Source organism: Staurois parvus, unplaced genomic scaffold, assembly GCF_062004578.1.
Source record: "Staurois parvus isolate SC_StPar_1 unplaced genomic scaffold, SC_StPar_1.0 ptg000973l, whole genome shotgun sequence".
Taxonomy (NCBI): Eukaryota; Metazoa; Chordata; class Amphibia; order Anura; family Ranidae; genus Staurois; species Staurois parvus.
The window spans coordinates 104,989-123,145 of NW_028318769.1; the positions used below are offsets into that span (position 1 = coordinate 104,989).

The 18,157-nt window shown below is 42.4% G+C and overlaps 2 protein-coding genes across 2 annotated transcripts in view; both read left to right on the forward strand.

The window, feature by feature from the left end:
* Nucleotides 1–1,328: 1,328 nt before the first annotated feature.
* LOC149441564 (H-2 class II histocompatibility antigen, E-S beta chain-like) overlaps nt 1,329–18,157 on the forward strand; it is a 146,180-nt gene continuing 129,351 nt past the window's right edge. The window contains exon 1 of the mRNA XM_089657160.1: nt 1,329–1,602. Within this exon, the coding sequence (XP_089513286.1) occupies nt 1,518–1,602 (85 nt within the window). The 5' untranslated portion in view covers nt 1,329–1,517. The remainder of the gene's footprint in view (nt 1,603–18,157) is intronic.
* On the forward strand, nt 6,938–9,433 carry LOC149441565 (uncharacterized). Its single transcript, XM_089657157.1, has 3 exons — nt 6,938–8,165; nt 8,515–8,848; nt 9,053–9,433. Exons 1-3 carry the CDS (start codon nt 7,851–7,853, stop codon nt 9,376–9,378), a joined length of 975 nt encoding a protein of 324 aa, XP_089513283.1. The 5' UTR covers nt 6,938–7,850; the 3' UTR covers nt 9,379–9,433.

Below are 18,157 nucleotides of genomic sequence, written 5' to 3' on the forward strand. Positions count from 1 at the left end.
CTCTCGCCTGCTATATACCACCAGTGGTGCTTCTACCGCAGCTGGGTGAACTCAGGGGCCACGACCTGGTCTCGGCTTGCTCCAAATCCATCCCCACCATCAGGGGCCCTGGTGAACAAGCAGGTTGGGACTTAGATTCCGTGCCTTGGGGGATTCCGGCCTGTGGAACACTAGAGGCTACCACCGGTAGGTTCCTAACAGACACCCTACTTGCAAATTTTTGCAGATAGGGTGGTATTCAGAACAGATCCATCCTTTGTTCCGAAGGTGGCCCACAAATTTCAAAGGGAACAGGACATAGTTTTCCCCTCTTTTTTTCCTAACCTGGTAGGGGAAAGACAGGAGAAATTTCATTTGTTAGACATAAGAAGGTGTGTGCTACTTTATATTGAGAGGACTAAAGAATTTCAAAGCACAGAGTCCTTTTTTATTTCTTTTGCGGGGGCGAGAAAGGGGGAAAAAAGCCTCCAGACGCACAGTAGCTAGGTGGTTAAAGCTAGCAATTGAACAGGCATACCGAACCGAAGGTCTAGAGGTCCCGGAGGGAATCGGGTCCCATTCCACACCGGCCATGGCGGCAACTCAAGCTGAACTGGCAGGAGCCTCCCCGGAACAGATTTGTAGGGCAGCAACCTGGTCCAGTTACCGGACGTTTGTAAAGCATTACAAACTTGACCTGGTCTCGGTGAAAGAGCAGGCCTTCAGATGTAAGATACTGCGAGCAGTAAGCCCGCCCAAGGGGTGAGTACTCGCTTATCCTCTCAAGGTGCTGTCCCGAAAGACGAAAGGGGAAAAATCAAGTTACACTTACGGTAACGCCTTTTCCAGTAGTCTTTCAGGACAGCACCGGGTACCCACCCTTTGTTGCAGAATTGTATATGAGATGTCTTATTGTTGTCTTGTTGTCTCATATTATGTCTCCCCAGGTGACCGGAGGTACGTTTCCAAGAACTGAGATCGAAGGGGAGTGATTGGCTTTTTGTTTAAGATGGAGGTGTTTCCTCAAGTGGGGAGGAGCCGAGGTCTCTCAAGGTGCTGTCCTGAAAGACTACTGGAAAAGACGTTACCGTAAGTGTAACTTAGTTTTTTTTTTGATTTTTTTCTTTTACTATTTACTGCTTTAACTTTATCACTAGAGTCATGTAAGCCTGAGAACGCAGTTATTATTTTCTATGTTTTATTGTTTTCAATCATCAGGAAAAAGAAACCAGCACAGCTACAGAGGAACTCTCCCTAGTAACAAGTGACGAATGATACAAACATTTTGATTGGGATGGGCAGAAAAAAATGTCCAAGTAACATCCAGTCTACTGTATTTCATGATGACATTGTATCCTTAGTGGTTGCATTTTCATTACTTTTCTTTGCTTTTTTATTATTATTATTATTATTATACAGGATTTATATAGTGCCAATGGTTTGTTCAGCGCTTTACACTATAGTGAGAGACAATACAGCAACAATACAGTTCAATACAAGAGGCTATCTTTGAGTATCTGAGCATTACCGGCAGCAAGATGAAAACAGCTTTTTTTTTCTTCGTTGTTTTACAATTTGTATTACTTCTGCACATTGACATCATCCATGGAGCATATACATCAGGTATGTACCTATTTTTTCCTGTTTAGCTAACAAAAATATTATTTAGTAATCTGCAAAAGGTGCTTGGCAGATGACCTATATAGTTTGATTTTTCTAAAATGTTCTATAATAAAATGTATTCATTTGATTTCTCTCTTGCCTGTTAAGTAACGTGACACTTTAATCTGGTTAAAAAAAAAAACGATTCAAGAATGTACGCTCAGAAACGTACCTTGCTTACCTATTGCTCTGACTCCTCCAAATTTTTTATTTTTTTTTTGCTGCTGTGATCTGATTTCCTGTGTTAGAGGGTGACTACGTTCGTTCTCCACTCTCCCACTGTATGTAGAAATGTAGCCACTCACTCCGAAGATAGACTATGGTCTATGGTGAAAAAAAAGTGCATATTGATTGGTTTGTGTGAAAGCTATATACCCTGATTTACTATTGTGCCTAGGCGCATTTCTGTGGGCTAACGTCTACTTTTTAATAGCGACCGTCTACTTTTAGATGGCAAAGACATTTACTAAAGAAAGTGTCAACAAGTAGATGCCAAATCGAATTTACTAATTGGACACAGTCCAGGAATCAGACCAAAAAAGCAGACTTGCTAAGAGGCACGTCTAACACCATGAAAAATCACTGCAGAAACATGTTCACATTGAAATTTGCTTTGCCAAATATCAGGACTTCACTTATAGTAAATCTCTGTGTGGAGTCCTCTGACAGACGGCAAAAGATCGCGTCTACTGTGTGTGACAAACAGCACTCGGCATTTCTTTCTGTATTCTAATTTGATTTCCTTAGTTCTATTGATTCTATTTTTGTTTCTTATCCTTTATAATTATATCTGTGATGATTTTACTTATTTCGAAGGTCTAGATAATATTTATTTTGACAGCTGAATGTAAAAATTAAGGTCTGCAATAAAAAAAAAACGGTGTGGGGTCCCCCCTCCCATCCATACCAAGCCCTTCGGGTCTGGTATGGATATTAAAAGGTAACTCCACGCCGAAATTAAAAAACAGCATGGGATTCCCCCCAAAATCCATACCAGACCCTTATCTGAGCATGCAGCCCAGCAGGTCAGGAAAGGGGGGGGGATGAGTGAGCGCGCCCCCCCCCTGAACCATACCAGGCCACATGCCCTCAACATGGAGGGGGTGCTTTGGGGCAGGGGGTTCCCCCCCCAAAGCACCTTGTCCCCATATTGATGGGGACAAGGGCCTCTTCCCCACAACCCTGGCCGGTGGTTGTGGGGCGTCTGCGGGTGGGGGGCTTATCAGAATCTGGAAGCCCCCTGTAACAAGGGGGCCCCCAGATCCCGCCCCCCCCACTACGTGAATTACTATGTGAAAGGAGCCTATACTGGACAATAGGGTGCGACTTGGCCTACGATTTGCAAGTCGCCTAGCATGCAAATCGCATGCCAAATTGCACCCGATGTGACTAGGGGCCACCCTGGTCACATCAAAACGGATTTTGAAGTGGTGCGATTTACACTGTGGTCACATCATGTGACTTACAGTGAAGTCGCATGATTTCAAAGTCGGGGGACATGCTGATTTAAAGTGCGATTTGCAACACATCTGACACAGATCTCTCTGCAAATCACATGAAAAGTAGTGTATTCATTACTTTAGAAATTGTTGCGGCCTCAACCAAGTTTGAACCACATCAATATGAACGCTCTAATAGCGGTCACATTGAGTGCAACTTGGTATGTGATTTGCATGACATGCGACTTGCAAATCATATCCTATTGTCTGCAGAGCAGTCACATTGGTGAGTTTCCAACACTGATTTCTAAAGTAATACATGTACTACTTTTGTGGCGATTTTGCATAGATATCTGTGTCAGGGCCTGGCCTTGAACCTGGGACTTCTACTGTGTGGGGCAGTAACTCTTCTCACTGAGCTACCTGGGATGCTGGACAACACTCTGCCTGATCTATTGGATAATCTTGCCTTGCTTTCTCTTGAACCTTGAACTCCTTGCTCCTCCCATGAACTTCCTAATAAAAGCCATGTCCATACACTTCTGCCTTGCCAGATTATTGTGCCTTCCAGCCAATATCCTGCTCATCCTTCTCATCCTACTGCTGCTGTCTATATCGTTTATGACTGACCTTTGGCTTGTGACTGACTCTGCTTTTGTCTTATCCCTAAACTGTTTGATCCGCTCTTGGTTTCCAGCTTGCCCTTTCCCTGGTGGGGTGATCCTGAGACTGCGACCTGGTATTCAAACGCAGCCAAATCCATCTCCACCATTAACTCTGGTGAAGACCGGTGGATACTTAGACCCCGCACCTCAGGTGAGCCTGCATCATTCCCAGGGTGACCCGCTGGTGTACCAATCCTGCTGGTTTCAGGTAAGCCTTACAACTGCTGTAGCAACTGGTCTCTGAACCTCACCTCATACCGTGACAGAATAATCTGGCACAAACATGGAGGCCGCTATAACAAGTGTTGTGACTCCTCTTGGGCAGCAAATCGCTGAGCTGCAGGAATTCGGGGTTACCCATCAGGAAAAAGTTGCCAAACTAGAAAGCATGGTGGATAGGCAACAGGGAGAGATTCAGGCTCTGCAGAGACAACTGCTGAACCAAGATGATCCTAGCTCACATATGCCCCAGCCCCAACCATCTAAGTTTAATGGAGACCGCCGCCACTACAGGGGTTTCCTTAATCAATGTTGCAAATATTTTCAAATGTACCCTGTTGCGTTTTCTTCAGAGAAAAAGAAGGTAATGTTTATTATTGGGCTCCTGACTGGGGAAACTCTAGCTTGGGCCCCCGCTTATATAGAGCAAAACCATGGCATGTTGAAAGATTTTGATACCTTTTTGACCGCGATGAATCAGGTTTTTGATTATCCCAACCGCTGTGCTACTGCTGAAGCAAAATTGCATAGTCTGCGGCAGGGTAGATGCTTGGTCGCTGAATACATCGCCGAGTTCAGAATAGTTGGATCGCAGATACCACTTGGAACCCTGCAGCACAAAAAAGCCAGTTCCGCCAAGGGTTTTCTGAACAGGTAAAGGATGAGCTTGCCAGAGTAGATGTTCCTAATGATCTTGAATTCATCCAATTGTGTATTTGAATCAATCAAAGACTTACAGAAAGGAGAAAAGAGAGATTGGGAATGTTTGGAAGTAATGGTGGCATGCGTTTCTCTGCTAATCAGTTCAGTCAGAAGGATCTCAACATTTCTTCAGATTCTAACACACCTGAACCTATGCAGGTAGATGCTATTAAAAGATCCATTTCTACTCAAGAAAAAGAGAGAAGACGTTTGGAGAACTTATGTTTATATTGTGGGGACTCTGGGCATTACGCAGTTAATTGTCCCAATAAAGTCAAAAGAACAATTGCTGCGACTGATGTTATCCTGCCTGAATGCATAAATTCAATTACCCAATCTATCTCCCCATTGATCCATGAAGGAAATAAAGTTGGTCCTAAACAGTCTCATTTTGTTAAATAGTCAGGGGTCCTCCTGCGCTATAAAAGGAAGTAAACCTAGCCTAAAGCTGCCAACATTCAAAAACTGATACCAAAAACAGTGTAAATTGTACATATAAATAGTGTGGCGCTCATACCAAAATAATTAATACTAAAAAATAACAAATACATGCAATGCGGCAGTCTCATTTTGTTGTCCCTATCAACCTTTTCACTGAGGACCATGAAATTCCCTGTTCTGCTATGCTGGACTCTGGGGCTGGGGGAAACTTTATGGACATAGAGTTTGCCCACAACAATAATATTCTCAGAAGAAACAAATCTGCCCCTATTGATATGGAGACGGTTGATGGTTCACCTTTATCAGGACCAGTTACTCATGAAACAGTTCCTCTGGTACTCCAATTTCAGGCTGACCATTTTGAGACCATCAGCTTTCAGCTGATTACATCACCTAAATTTCCTGTCATCCTGGGCATCCCTTGGTTTTCTACCCATAATCCCTCCATCAACTGGGGAGCACGGACTGTAAATTTTTCACCCCCCCCCCCATTGCGAGGAACATTGTAGGAAACCATGTGGTACAAGTTCTCTACCAATCAGTGAATCACAGGCTGATATGGTAACTACACAGTCATATGACAATCTGCCTCCACAATATCATGAGTTTCGAGACGTCTGTGATAAGAAGAATTTGGATCAATTACCTCCTCATCGTCCATACGATTGTCCCATTGAACTGCTTCCAGGAGCAGAAATTCAGCCGTATTTTCAATTTATCAGAACCTGAATTAAAGGTGCTAAGGGAGTGGCTTGATGAGAATTTGGAGAAGGGCTTTTTCAGACCCTCAACATCTCTTGCAGGGGCAGCCCTGTTTGTTGAGAAAAAGGACTCCACTTTGCGTCCATGCATTGATTTTAGGGACTTGAATAAAATCACTGTTAAAAGTCGATTTGCCAACTTTTATAGGCGTTTCATAAGAAACTTCTCTAAAGTAATAGCACCAATTACACAGCTGACAAAGAAAGGAGTTCCCTTTGCATGGTCAACTGAGGCGCAAACTGCTTTTAGTAAGCTAAAGACTCTTTTCACTTCTGCGCCGATATTGGTACATCCAGATCCTGAGCTACCTTTTTATTGTGGAAGTGAATGCCTCAGACTCTGCCGTGGGAGCTATAATTTCTCAGCCACGAGGAGAAAAAATACAGCTTCATCCCTGTGCATATTTTTCTCGTTTGATGCCATCAGCTGAAAAGAATTACAACATTGGGAATAAGGAGTTGCTGGCAATTAACCATTAGCCACCCGGCCAATGGCCGTTTGGCGGCTTCAAAAGTGCTTCTGCATTCCGGGGGCACGCCATTTGGCGTGCTCCCGCACATGCGCAGTTTGCGCTAATGCAGAGCGGCGCGATCTGTCACCGGCCGTGTACCTTGGACACGGCCGATGACAGATCTGAGTACCGGCCCCCGTTGCTGGTACCATGTGACCTGCTGTGACCAATCACAGCAGGTTACATGACAGTTGTATACAATGGATGGCTTCATTCATGCCATCCATTGTATACTAGTGCCTAGCTGTGAATGGTCACAGCTAATCAAATGCTGTGACCAAATCACAGCTAAGCACAAAAAAAAAAACCTGAATGAATCGATTTCATTCAGGTAAATGCTTGCTTATAGCAAAGTAATTCTTTGCTATAAGCAAATTGTGTAAAAAAAAAAATATATATATACTGATCACTTCCCCAAAGTAGTACAATATTACTATGGTAACATTGTACTACTTTGGTCATAGTAAAATATGAAAAAAAAATCTTTAAAAAAAATTTAAAAAATGTAATAAAAAATTAAAAATAATAAAAAAATAAAATATATATATATTTTTTTTTCATACTGTCACCAGTCAGTGTCCCTGTTCACCGCCATGCCAGTTATATGATGACGCTGTACTGCACTGGTGACAGTATGTAAAAAAAAAAATAGTGAAAATAATTTTTTTCATTTTTTCATTTTCTGAAAAATTATGACAAAAAAAATACAACTTCAAAAAACTCGCCATGCCTCTTATGAAGTACTTTGGACTGTCTACTCTGCAAAAAGGGGTCATTTGGGGATATCTGTACTATTCTGACATTCTTGGACCTCAAGAAATTAGATTGGCTGTCAGTACTTCAGGATTGATCAATATTCAGATCTATACCATAGTTTGTGAACTCTATAACTTTCCTACAAACTAAATAATACATCCTAATTTGGGTTTTTTTCACCAAAGACATGTAGCAGAATACATCTCGGCCTAAATTTATGAAGAACAATTATTTATTTGTAAACTTTTATAACAGAAACAAAGAAAAACGTGTTTTTTTTTCAAAATTTTTGGTCTTTTTTTGTTAATTTAGCAAAAAATAAAAAACCCAGCGGTGATTAAATACCACCAAAAGAAAGCTCTAGTTGTGTGAAGAAAATGATAAAATTTTAGTTTGGGTACAATGTTGTATGACCACGCAATTGTTATTCAAAGTGTGAGAGCGCTGAAATGTGAAAAATGGCCTGGGCATGAAGGTGTAAAATTGCACGGTATTGAAATGGTTAAGGAAGCTTTTTCCGAATGGAGGCATCTGTTGGAAGGGGCTAAGCATCTTGTGACTGTCTTCACTGATCATAAAAATCTAGAATTCATCCGTTCTGCCAAGAGATTGTCTTCTAGATAGGCGTGTTGGTCACTGTTCTTTTCCAGGTTCAATTTTATTATCTCATATCGACCTGGGTCAAGAAACGGTAAGGCTGATGCCTTATCACGGATGTCGTCTGGGCCTCTCCAGGAGAACAACTTAAATCTTCTTAAAGAGGGGTATGAGAATGACCCACTTCTCAATCATCCACCTAAGGACATTAACCTGACTTATAAGAATGGCTTTTGGATTCAAGGACATCATCTTTATGTACCTGAATCTGTTCGGGTGGAAGCCCTCAAGTTGGTTCATGATTCCAAACTTGCTGGGCATTTTGGAGTTTCTAAGACTGAAGAACTGTTATCACGTTCCTTTTGGTGGCCGGGATACAAGAAAGATGTTAAACGCTATGTGGCCTCATGCTTGACTTGTGCACGCAATAAAGTTCCCCGAGCCTCTCCTTTGGGGTTGCTTCAGCCACTCCCTGTTCCATCAAGACCATGGGGGTCTATTTCTATGGATTTTGTGGTGGATTTACCTCCCTCAAAGAAAATGACCACCATTTTGGTATTTGTTGACCGTCTCACAAAAATGGCCCATTTTGTTCCAGTTAAGGGGGTGCCCACTGCTGTTCAGACTGCTGAACTGCTGGTTCGAGAAGTCTTTAAACTGCATGGAATCCCTGATGATGTGGTGTCTGACAGAGGTGTGCAGTTTACTTCAAAATTCTGGAAAAGCTTTTGTTCAGCCTTAGGTGTTACAATCAATCTGTCCTCCAACTTTTCATCCCCAGTCTAATGGTCAGACTGAGAGAACTAATCAAACAATGGAACAGTATCTTCAATGCTTTGTCACTTATCTTCAGGATAACTGGGTGGACTGTCTTCCAACTGCAGAGTTTGCATACAACAATTCTAAACATAGTTCCACTTCTCAAAGTTCCTTTTACTTAAACACTGGTTATCATTCAGTTTTTATTCCGGATCTCCCTATCACAACTCCAACTCCTGCTGTTACCAACAGACTAACTACATTGCGGGAGATTCAGGAGAAATTGATTGAGACTTTGAGGGAAGCTCAGGAATATTACAAAAAGGCGGCTGACAGACACCGGAGATCACTATCTACGTTTCATGTGGGTGACAAAGTTTGGTTATCAACAAAGAATTTGAAGGTGCATGTGCCATCTGCTAAGTTGGGTCAAATGTTTGTGGGTCCTTTTCAGATTTCTGCCCAAATCAACATAGTCACCTTTCGCTTAAAACTTTCGGACAGTATGAGGATTCACCCTGATTTTCACATATCACTACTCAAACCGTTTCATGAAAATCCTTTCCCTGGAAGAATTTTTCCACTTCCTCCACCTGTTGAGGTACAAGGTGAAGAAGAATTTTTGGTGGAGAAAATTCTTGATTCCATGATCTTTAGGAACAAATTACAATATCTGGTTCAATGGGAAGGATATGGGCCAGAAGAAAATTCTTGGGAGCCTGAGAACGTTCACGCCTCTAGATTAACAAGAGAATTTCACCAGAGGTTTTCTCACAAACCTGGCCCTAAGACATCCAGAGGACGTCCTGGGAGGAGGGGAGTACAGTCAGGGCCTGGACTTGAACCTGGGACTTCTACTGTGTCTGGCAGTAACTCTTCTCACTGAGCTATCTGGGATGCTGGACAAGACTCTGCCTGATCTATTGGATAATCCTGCCTTGTGCCTTGTTTTCTCTTGAACCTTGAACTCCTTGCTCCTCCCATGAACTTCCTAATAAAAGCCATGTCCATGCACTTCCTCCTTGCCAGATTATTGTGCCTTCCAGCCAATATCCTGCTCAGCCTTACTGCTGCCATCTGTATCGTTTATGACCGACCTTTGGCTTGTGACTGACTCCTCTTTTTGTCTTATCCCTAAACTGTTTTGATCCGCTCTTGGTTTCCAGCTTGCCCTTTCCCTGGTGGGGTGATCCTAAAACTGCGACATGGTATTCACATGCAGCCAAATCCATCTCCACCATTAGGAGCTCTCGTGAAGACCGGTGGATACTTAGACCCCGCACCTCAGGTGAGCCTGCGTCATTCCCAGGGTGACCCGCTGGTGTACCAATCCTGCTGGTTTCAGGTAAGCCTTACAACTGCTGTAGCAACTGGTCTCTGAACCTGACCTCATACCGTGACAGTCAGATGTCTTGCAAATCGCAAGACCCAATAGGGTTCCCTTTCACATCCCTGTTCAATGTTCTGTTGTATGCTGCACAGGTACACTTCACTGTGGCTTTCTTTCAGACTCTGATTTGTGGGGCCTGCATACCAAGGGTTAATGCAGGTGGGAAGAGATTTAATCAGGTGCAAACACTTTCTCTGACCAAATGAATGACAGTGGTGGGTGTGGTCTAGCTTATATAAAGAGATGCAGTAGTGGGTGATTTTTTCCTTGTACAGGCCATGTTATTTTCTGCAAGTCCTTGTCTGTGGTGGTTTGGGGAGGAAGAGATATTGTGGTGAATTGCCCCCAGGCCACACTCTGTGTTTTGATGTGGGCTGTAAATGTTTTGCATGTTCTTCCTTCTAAGATGTGTTATTGTACAATGATTGTGTGTTAATTATCTTTACATTGTAATCCTAACACATGTCAATTGCTCTGCTCTTCCACGTTTGCTTTATTTAGACTGAAATGCAGTTTTCAGACAAACCTGATGAGAATTGTATGTGTGGGGGATTTGGGGAGGTGGGAGGTGTTTTATTTTGGCACATATGTATTTTTACATTGATATTTTGATCTGCAGCTTGTTTTGTGGATACGCCTAAGTGATTCATATTAACCATTTTGTTTCCTGCTGTAACCTGTGAAAGCACAGTTCATTAGATTGTAAGCTCTTATGAGCAGGACCATTCTATTTTAGCAACATCAATCCTGTGTTTTTTTTTTTACCAAGAAATTGTAGCTACTTGTTGCTGTCCAAATAAATGTGGAATGTGTATTTGATCAATAAACATTTGAACTATGTATTTTTTGGGGGGGATTATTTCATGTTCTAGTTGAATGTAGCACAGTGGCTAAATGGTTAGCACTTCTGCCTGGCAGTGCTAGGGTCGTTGGTTCGAATCCCAGCCATGGCACCTCCTGCCTGGAGTTTGCATGTTGTGCCTGTGTGGGTTTTCTCCGGTTTCCTCCCACACTCTAAAGACATGCTGTTAGGTTAATTGGATCCTGTCAAAATTGGCCCTAATATGTGTATGTATGAATGTAAGTTAGGGACCTTAGATTGTACGCTCCTTGAGGGTTAAGGACTGATGTGAATTTACAACATATATATGCAAAGCACTGCGTAAATTGACAGCGCTATATAAGTACCTTTAAATAAATGTACTAGCACCCCTGACACTTATTTTTGCTAGCTATATAATATGCCCAAATCTTCCTTGTTAGAGCGCACATATGCAAGTATGTCCAAACTAACAAACCAAAAGCCCCCTATTGCACCACAAGACCATGTTATGTACCAATGAATAGGTCGTGTTAAATGTGCAGCTAGCTATTCTTTTTCTACAATTCTCTTAACAGTAATAAATCGGGCCGCCCAAATATATGTTGACTTTGGGCCCTTACCGGCAAATATATATTCGCCCATGTCATATACACAGTAGAGCTGCAAACATACATTCACCAATGCCAAATCCACAATAGAACTGCAAACATATATTTGCGAATGTCATATACACAATGGAGCCGCATGTATAATTGCTATGGCGCACAAATAAACGCCAAGACTGCTGTTGGAGGAGGCACTAGAGCAGCTGTCATACCAGAAATACGTCATGACGTTTGCGGAAGGACATTTGCACACACCCGGAAGTGGTAGTGGGGAGTGTTAGTGGATGGGAGTGTAGTTAGGAGAGTTTAGTGGTAATTTGCAAGTCTATTTTTTAGTTTTGTGAATTGTTCTTTTGTGGAATTCCAGACCACATCTGGACATGGCGAGATCGGTGTTCTTCACCGAGGAGCTGATCCTCATTTGCCGGGGAAACATTACTAATAATTGTATTTTCAGTTGAAAACATGTCCAATTCCTAGATCCATTGAGGTACATAGCAGAGGTTCAAGGTTCTTCCTAACTATACAGGTGGCACAGGCACAAGCATACACCCAGGGCCACTGTTAGATATCACGGGGCCCCGTACAGCATACCTGACAGCCCCCCACTGCCAGAGAAAATATCCAAATTATATTTATGGTAAAAATACACTAAAAGCATTATTAATGGACACAATCCCAACCAAATTCCTGTGAAATCTAAATGATAAAACTGTACTGAGTTCATAAATAAAGCTGTGTGTGTAATTGAGGTCTTGGGGTTCATGGGTGCTGTGGCCTGTAGAGTGGGAATCGGTAATTTGTTTTTGTGGCTATCGCCGTTTGCAGGCAACCTATGTTACACTATGGAAATGCTGCAGGTCATAATTTGACAAGCATATGGGTGCAGGTGTACAGCCCTGAACATAGACAGTGAGCATTCAGGGCCACTTCCCCACGCCTGCACACCTGTCAGATTAAAACCTGTGTTCATACAGCTGGTGTGTCCCCATAGTGTAACAGGTGGATCCAGCCACATGTACAACCCCCCTCATTCATGCTGTACAGGCCAGAGGAACTGTGTGAATGGAGCATTTTTTACTTTTTTTTTTTTTTTTTTCCTCAGCTCATTAATTTCAATGGGCTGCCTAATGTGTGGGAACATGCAAAAATACTGCAGGCATATTATTTTAAAAGTGTGTTGCACCTAACCGCACAGTAGTGTGGTGCTATGCGTTTTGGTGGCTGTGAATGTGTCTGTGTTTACTAAACGTGTGGAGGTGCAATTAAGTTTTCATTATGGTACCTGCGCACATCTGCAGAGGGCATTGGATTTCTTTGCTGTGCTGGAAAAAACATGCTCTTGCATGCATTTCTGCACCACAATTGGTGTGAACAAGTCCTAAGGGCCAGTTCACACTATAGAAACACAGTCTAGATGTGTTCCAGATGCGTGTTTGCATGCACTTTTTTGATGCATGTTTAGCGTGTTCCAGTGCATTGCAGGTGCTGCCAAAAAGTCGAACAGGCTGCATTGTTTATGCATTCCAGTTAATTATTTTCTCCCCTCTCTTTTTCTTAAATGTAATTAGGGACATGTGCGTTTTTATCGCATTCCAGTACAGTTCTATGCATAAACAATGAAGCCTTTTCGACTTTTTTGGCAGCACCTGCAACGCACTGGAACTGCAAGCGCTGATGTGAACTATGACATTGACAACCATATAACCTTCTTTCTGTATGGTTTTTGGATGCAAAAAAAGCAACTGAAACACATGTAGTGTGAACTGGCCCTAAAGGTTATTATAGGTAAGGGAACGGGACTGACCAGGAATTGTCAATTCAATCAGACTAGTGGTGATATTCAATCAGGAATCGTATGATAATGTGAGATCTGAGCTGGAGGTGATAGGAAATGAGACCCATTAACAAGATCAATAAATAAATAGTTAAATAAAAAGAGTGGAGCGGTGATACATAGATTTGCGGATGGAACAGGTGATGACAGGGGGTGGGGGAGGGGAACGGGTGATGACGGGGGGGTGGGGGAGGGGACAGGTGATGACGGGGGGTGGGGGAGGGGAACGGGTGATGACGGGGGGTGGGGGAGGGGAACGGGTGATGACGGGGGGTGGGGGAGGGGACAGGTGATGACGGGGGGGAGGGGAACAGGTGATGACAGGGGGGTGGGGAAGGGGGTCAAGTTGTATCAGGAGAGAGGTTTAAGAGCTCGTTCACACTTGACTTTATTTCTAACTCTTGCCAAACGCCCCTATAGTGTTTGACAGATGTTTGGGAAGCGTTAATGCTCCTCAAATGCTCCCCAAACACCCTATGTGCGGTTTTGAGGCATGTGATAAGCATTTACCAAGCGTTAAAACTGCACCACAAATGCCTGTAATGAAGTTAAATGGTATTAACGCTCCGAAAATGCCTCGCAACCACACCGCAAACGTCTGCCAGGCATTTGAGGAGCGGCACCATAGACTTGAATGGGAGGCGCCAGTTTTGCTGTGACGCAATGCTAATGCTTCAGTGTGAACAGCACTGTGTGCTGCTAAGTGCAGAATTTTCATAGGCATTTCAGAAGCGTAAAAAACGCTTCCCAAACGCCTGTCTGACTCCTGACAAAGCTAGTGTGAACGTAGCCTTAGAGAAGGTAAAATTGTAATGAAATATAAACAGAAGGAAAATTGAAAGTTTCAAATGTGTCAGAAGAACAGGACACAGGTAAGATTCACTCCCTTTCCACTTTCTAGTCAGTAGCCAAAATCTTAATTGATTGATCGATATTCCTGGCACTGACAGAACCCTGGAAATTGATCTCAGGATTTACTAACAGGAAAAGAGTCTACAAGTAGACTCTTTTCAATGAGTTTGCTAGACGCCTTTCTGAAGACTGACAGGTCTAGATTGATTGATTGAATTGAGTCTGCCTGAATGTTCAGCGCCTGCTGGTGGACTCCATTCATAGTAAATCAGGGTCCATCTGTCTCCCACATGTGCCATTTTAAAATCGCTATCCTAGCATCTTGACAACAATTCACACCTTCAGCCATGTACATTAAAGGTTTAAATTGGTAGTAAATTCAGAAAATTAAAAGTTTTTCTGGCCTCCTGCAAGGTAATGTCATCATGTGCTTAAAATGAAGTCCTCCAGCAGCACTCTATCACCACTGATAGTGCCTCCATCTTCACCTGGTCTTCCTTCCGGGTTCATGGACTCTGGCTATTTGAATAGCTGAACCACAATGACGTCACTTCCGCACATGAGTACAGGGGTCAGAGCTGCGGCACAGATACACATACTTATGCCGTCCCCTTCAGAGCGCATGTACTGGTGACCTCACCAGCTTCTGCTCATTGGAGCATCTAGGAGATAATAATTTAGGAGATATTAATTTTACCACAGGTAAGCTTTATTAGAAGTTCACCTGTAGACAAAGTAGCAGAAACAAGTTTACTACCAGTTCAACACCTATGCAGACTTCCTGTGATTATTTGAAGTGTATGTAAATCCTCATCTTGTTACATAGTTAGGAAGGTTGAAAAAAAGACTCTAGTCCTCAGGTGTCAAACACAAGGCCGAGGGCCAAATGCGGCCCTCCAGGCCATTTAATGTGGCCCTTAGACCTCCCCTGTAGCTGTGGCACCCCCCTCATCTCCATCATATCTCTGCAGTTGGCAGAAGGGAGGAGGGCTGAACTCCTCTGGCAAATCCTGCACTTTTAAATGCACCTGTGAGAGACTCATCTCTGCAACTCCCCACCTTTGGTCCCAGCAGTTGGCAGCAGAGAGGAGGACAGAATGCCTCCTACAGATCCTGCGCTTCTCTGTGCAGCCGCAGCACCCACTTGTCTCTAACTCCCCTGGTCTAGGCATTCAGCAGACTCCAGCCCTCTGGCCCTCCTCCAGACCCTGCACCTTCTACTTCCCAACTGGCAATCTCTCACACACAGCCGTTGACTTTCAATCAGCTCTCTACTCCATCTGGCATGACACCCTTTCCATGTGGATAAGTGGATACTACTACACCCTTAGTAGCCCTCCCGTGCCTTTAAGAGACTCTGTATGTATCTCATTCACATGGAGAAAAAGATAGAGGAGCCTTTCATAGTGTAGTATGTTGAATTTAATGGATCAAAAGAAAAATGCACATACATAAGATAAAAACACTCAGGCATTGAAATAGAAACTAAAAGCGCCGGTTTAAGCTCCACCTACATTCCAAAAGGCTGAAGTGACATGTCCCGGAAGTCCCACCCAGCATGTTTCGTCAGCAGCGTCTGTTGTCATCAGGGGTCACACATCTCCACCTATTTATACACTGAACTCCTGCCATTATGCACCATCCATTCCAAATAAATTAAAGCCATCCTACATACAAAATTTATCAATTATGTTTAAAAACCTTTGTGATAGACCCAAGCAGGACAGAGACTTTTGGAGGGGACTAGGGGCTAGCCTCCTACCCACTGATCATGGCCCATGGAGGAGACCGGTGATTTTGTCTGCTTCTCCCGGTCAGAGCATGAAAGAGCTCAGTTCAGCCTCTGATCACATGGAGAGAGCTGATCAGTTTCTAATGGTGGATAATAACCTGATGAACGCTGAGAGTGAGGCTTGGATTAATTCTCTGCATAAAGACAATAACATTTCCCCTCTGGAGTGGATGGAAAGGTGTAATATTATTCTTATACAGGTTAATGGTCAGAGGAAATATGGGGCCCTCCTGCGGAAATCTATGAAGATAAATTACTTCCACATTTTTCAAACTGTTAGAATTTTGTATGAGTTTTGTCTTATGATGGACAAATTATACAAGTGAAAGCAATGATAAACAGCATGTGTATAATGTAATCCAACCCTTAATGTACATGTATTCAGAGTTGAGCTTGGGGTGGACTCCCGATTAATCAAAACATTTGGTGCCTAGCTGTTGATTAACTATATTAATTAGATCACTGTTAGCTGTTGACTATACTGTTTACCGTTTGCATTGTTTAGGATAATGTGATCACGCTCTTACCTAATCAGTGTAGGATGTTTATCCCAAAGTGTAATATTTCTTTCATTCTTCATGTGGGGACTGCCCCTATTTCTAAAGTATATAATAACCTGTGTTCCTGTTCAATAAAGTAGTTCCAGTTGCACTTGAGCTTGTACCGACTAGGTTAAAACAGCACTATCATAGTGAATTTAGGAAAAAAAGGAGATTATGCAAAAAGACATCTAGTGGCCAAACAGGTCAAAAACACCATTCATCTGCTAAACTGAGAAACAGAAGGGGACATCTTGTGGTGATAATTAGACAGATCCAGTGCAAAATGAAAAATAAGTCAAATCCTAACAAACTCCCTAGCAAAAAGTATTCATCTAAAAATCACTCCGAATAAATTAAAATCAAATGGAGCTAATAATTGGATATAAAACAATTCAGATCAAAATCTAGATTTAGGCCAGCTGGACTCAATGTATTAAGCTGTAAAATCCACCTTGTTTCATCCATAGTTATAGCGTGTTTCATGTTACTACTCCTCCAATGTCTTTCAATCTTGTCAATACCACAAAAGGTTAGTAAACCAGGATCCCTACTGTAGTGAAGCCTAAAGTAATTGGGCTCGCTATGTTTGGGTTTTTGATGTTATTTATGTGTTCACTTATTCTAACACTTAATTTCCAAAGGACAACCCAGGAGGTAGGTTACATGGGTCCTCTGACAAGTAATGAATTTATCAATTTTATATTTCCTATTAGTGTTATTAGACCTAAAAGAAGTAGTTTTTCTCTCTGTTCTTTACAGTTTCACATGATATGCACCTTCCACAACAGGAAAATCTTGTTTGATCTGAAAATGTAACTAACTTCTTAGATGGATCGGGTATGTTGCAAGCTAGCATATTTCTCTGGCTGGGGGCTCTACGATAAATACATTTTGGTCTTTTTGGGAGTAGACTACCAATTGTTTTGTTCCTCCACCACATAGACCACTGTTTATTAATGATACCTTCTAATCGCTTAAAATCTTGATTTAATTCAGTTACAAAGGCTACATCAAATTATTTCCCTTCTGTTCCTTTATTATCCTCTAGTGACACATTTCTATCTAGTAGCTGAACTTGACTTTTTACAGATCACAAACATGTTTTTCATATCCTTTTTCTCTATCTTTCAATAGTCTATCTGATTGTTTGTGAAAATTGTTTATATTGCCATAGTTGCATCTCATATGCATAAGTTGTCCTTTTAGAATCCTCCAACCACTTGGGGTGGTGGCAGCTAGCCATAGGAATATAGCAGTTGTGATCAGTGTCCTTAAATCGGAGTTCCAGCTGAAAAAAAATAAAAGTCAGAAGCTACAAAAACTGTAGCTGCAGACTTTTAAAATACAGTCACTTACCTGTCCCTTGGTCTAGCGGTGTCCTCGCCATGGCTAGTTTCACCGGTCATCTTCTCTCCCTGGTGCCGACATCTTCAGCATGGGAACCCAGTTGTGACAGCTTGTGGCTTCACAGCCGGGTGCCCAATTCGCATGCGTAAGAAGCGCTGCGCTTTGTGAATGGACTTAAAGCAGAACTTCCCCTTTTGGGTGGAACTCCACTTTAACCACTTTCACCCCCTTCCTGCCCAGGCCAATGTTCAGCTTTCCGTGCTGTCGCACTTTGAGTGCAATTCAAATATCATTTGCACAGTTATGCAACACTGTACCCATATGACTTTTTTTTTTCTTTTTTTTTCACACAAAAAGAGCTTTCTTTTGCTGGTATTTAATCACCACTGTTTTTTGTTTTGTTTTTTGTTTTTTTTGCTAAATAAACAAAAAAAGACTGAAATTTTGTTTAAAAAAAAAAACCCTAATTTTTTCATT

Bases quoted from the DNA above. Each gene is read 5' to 3' on its own strand.
- LOC149441565 (XM_089657157.1), top strand. From the start codon at position 7,851: ATGTCGTCTGGGCCTCTCCAGGAGAACAACTTAAATCTTCTTAAAGAG. The intron at 8,166-8,514 runs GTTCCCCGAGCC...TTTCATCCCCAG, and splicing joins TGACTTGTGCACGCAATAAA to TCTAATGGTCAGACTGAGAG. The intron at 8,849-9,052 runs CGTTTCATGTGG...TTCATGAAAATC, and splicing joins ACACCGGAGATCACTATCTA to CTTTCCCTGGAAGAATTTTT.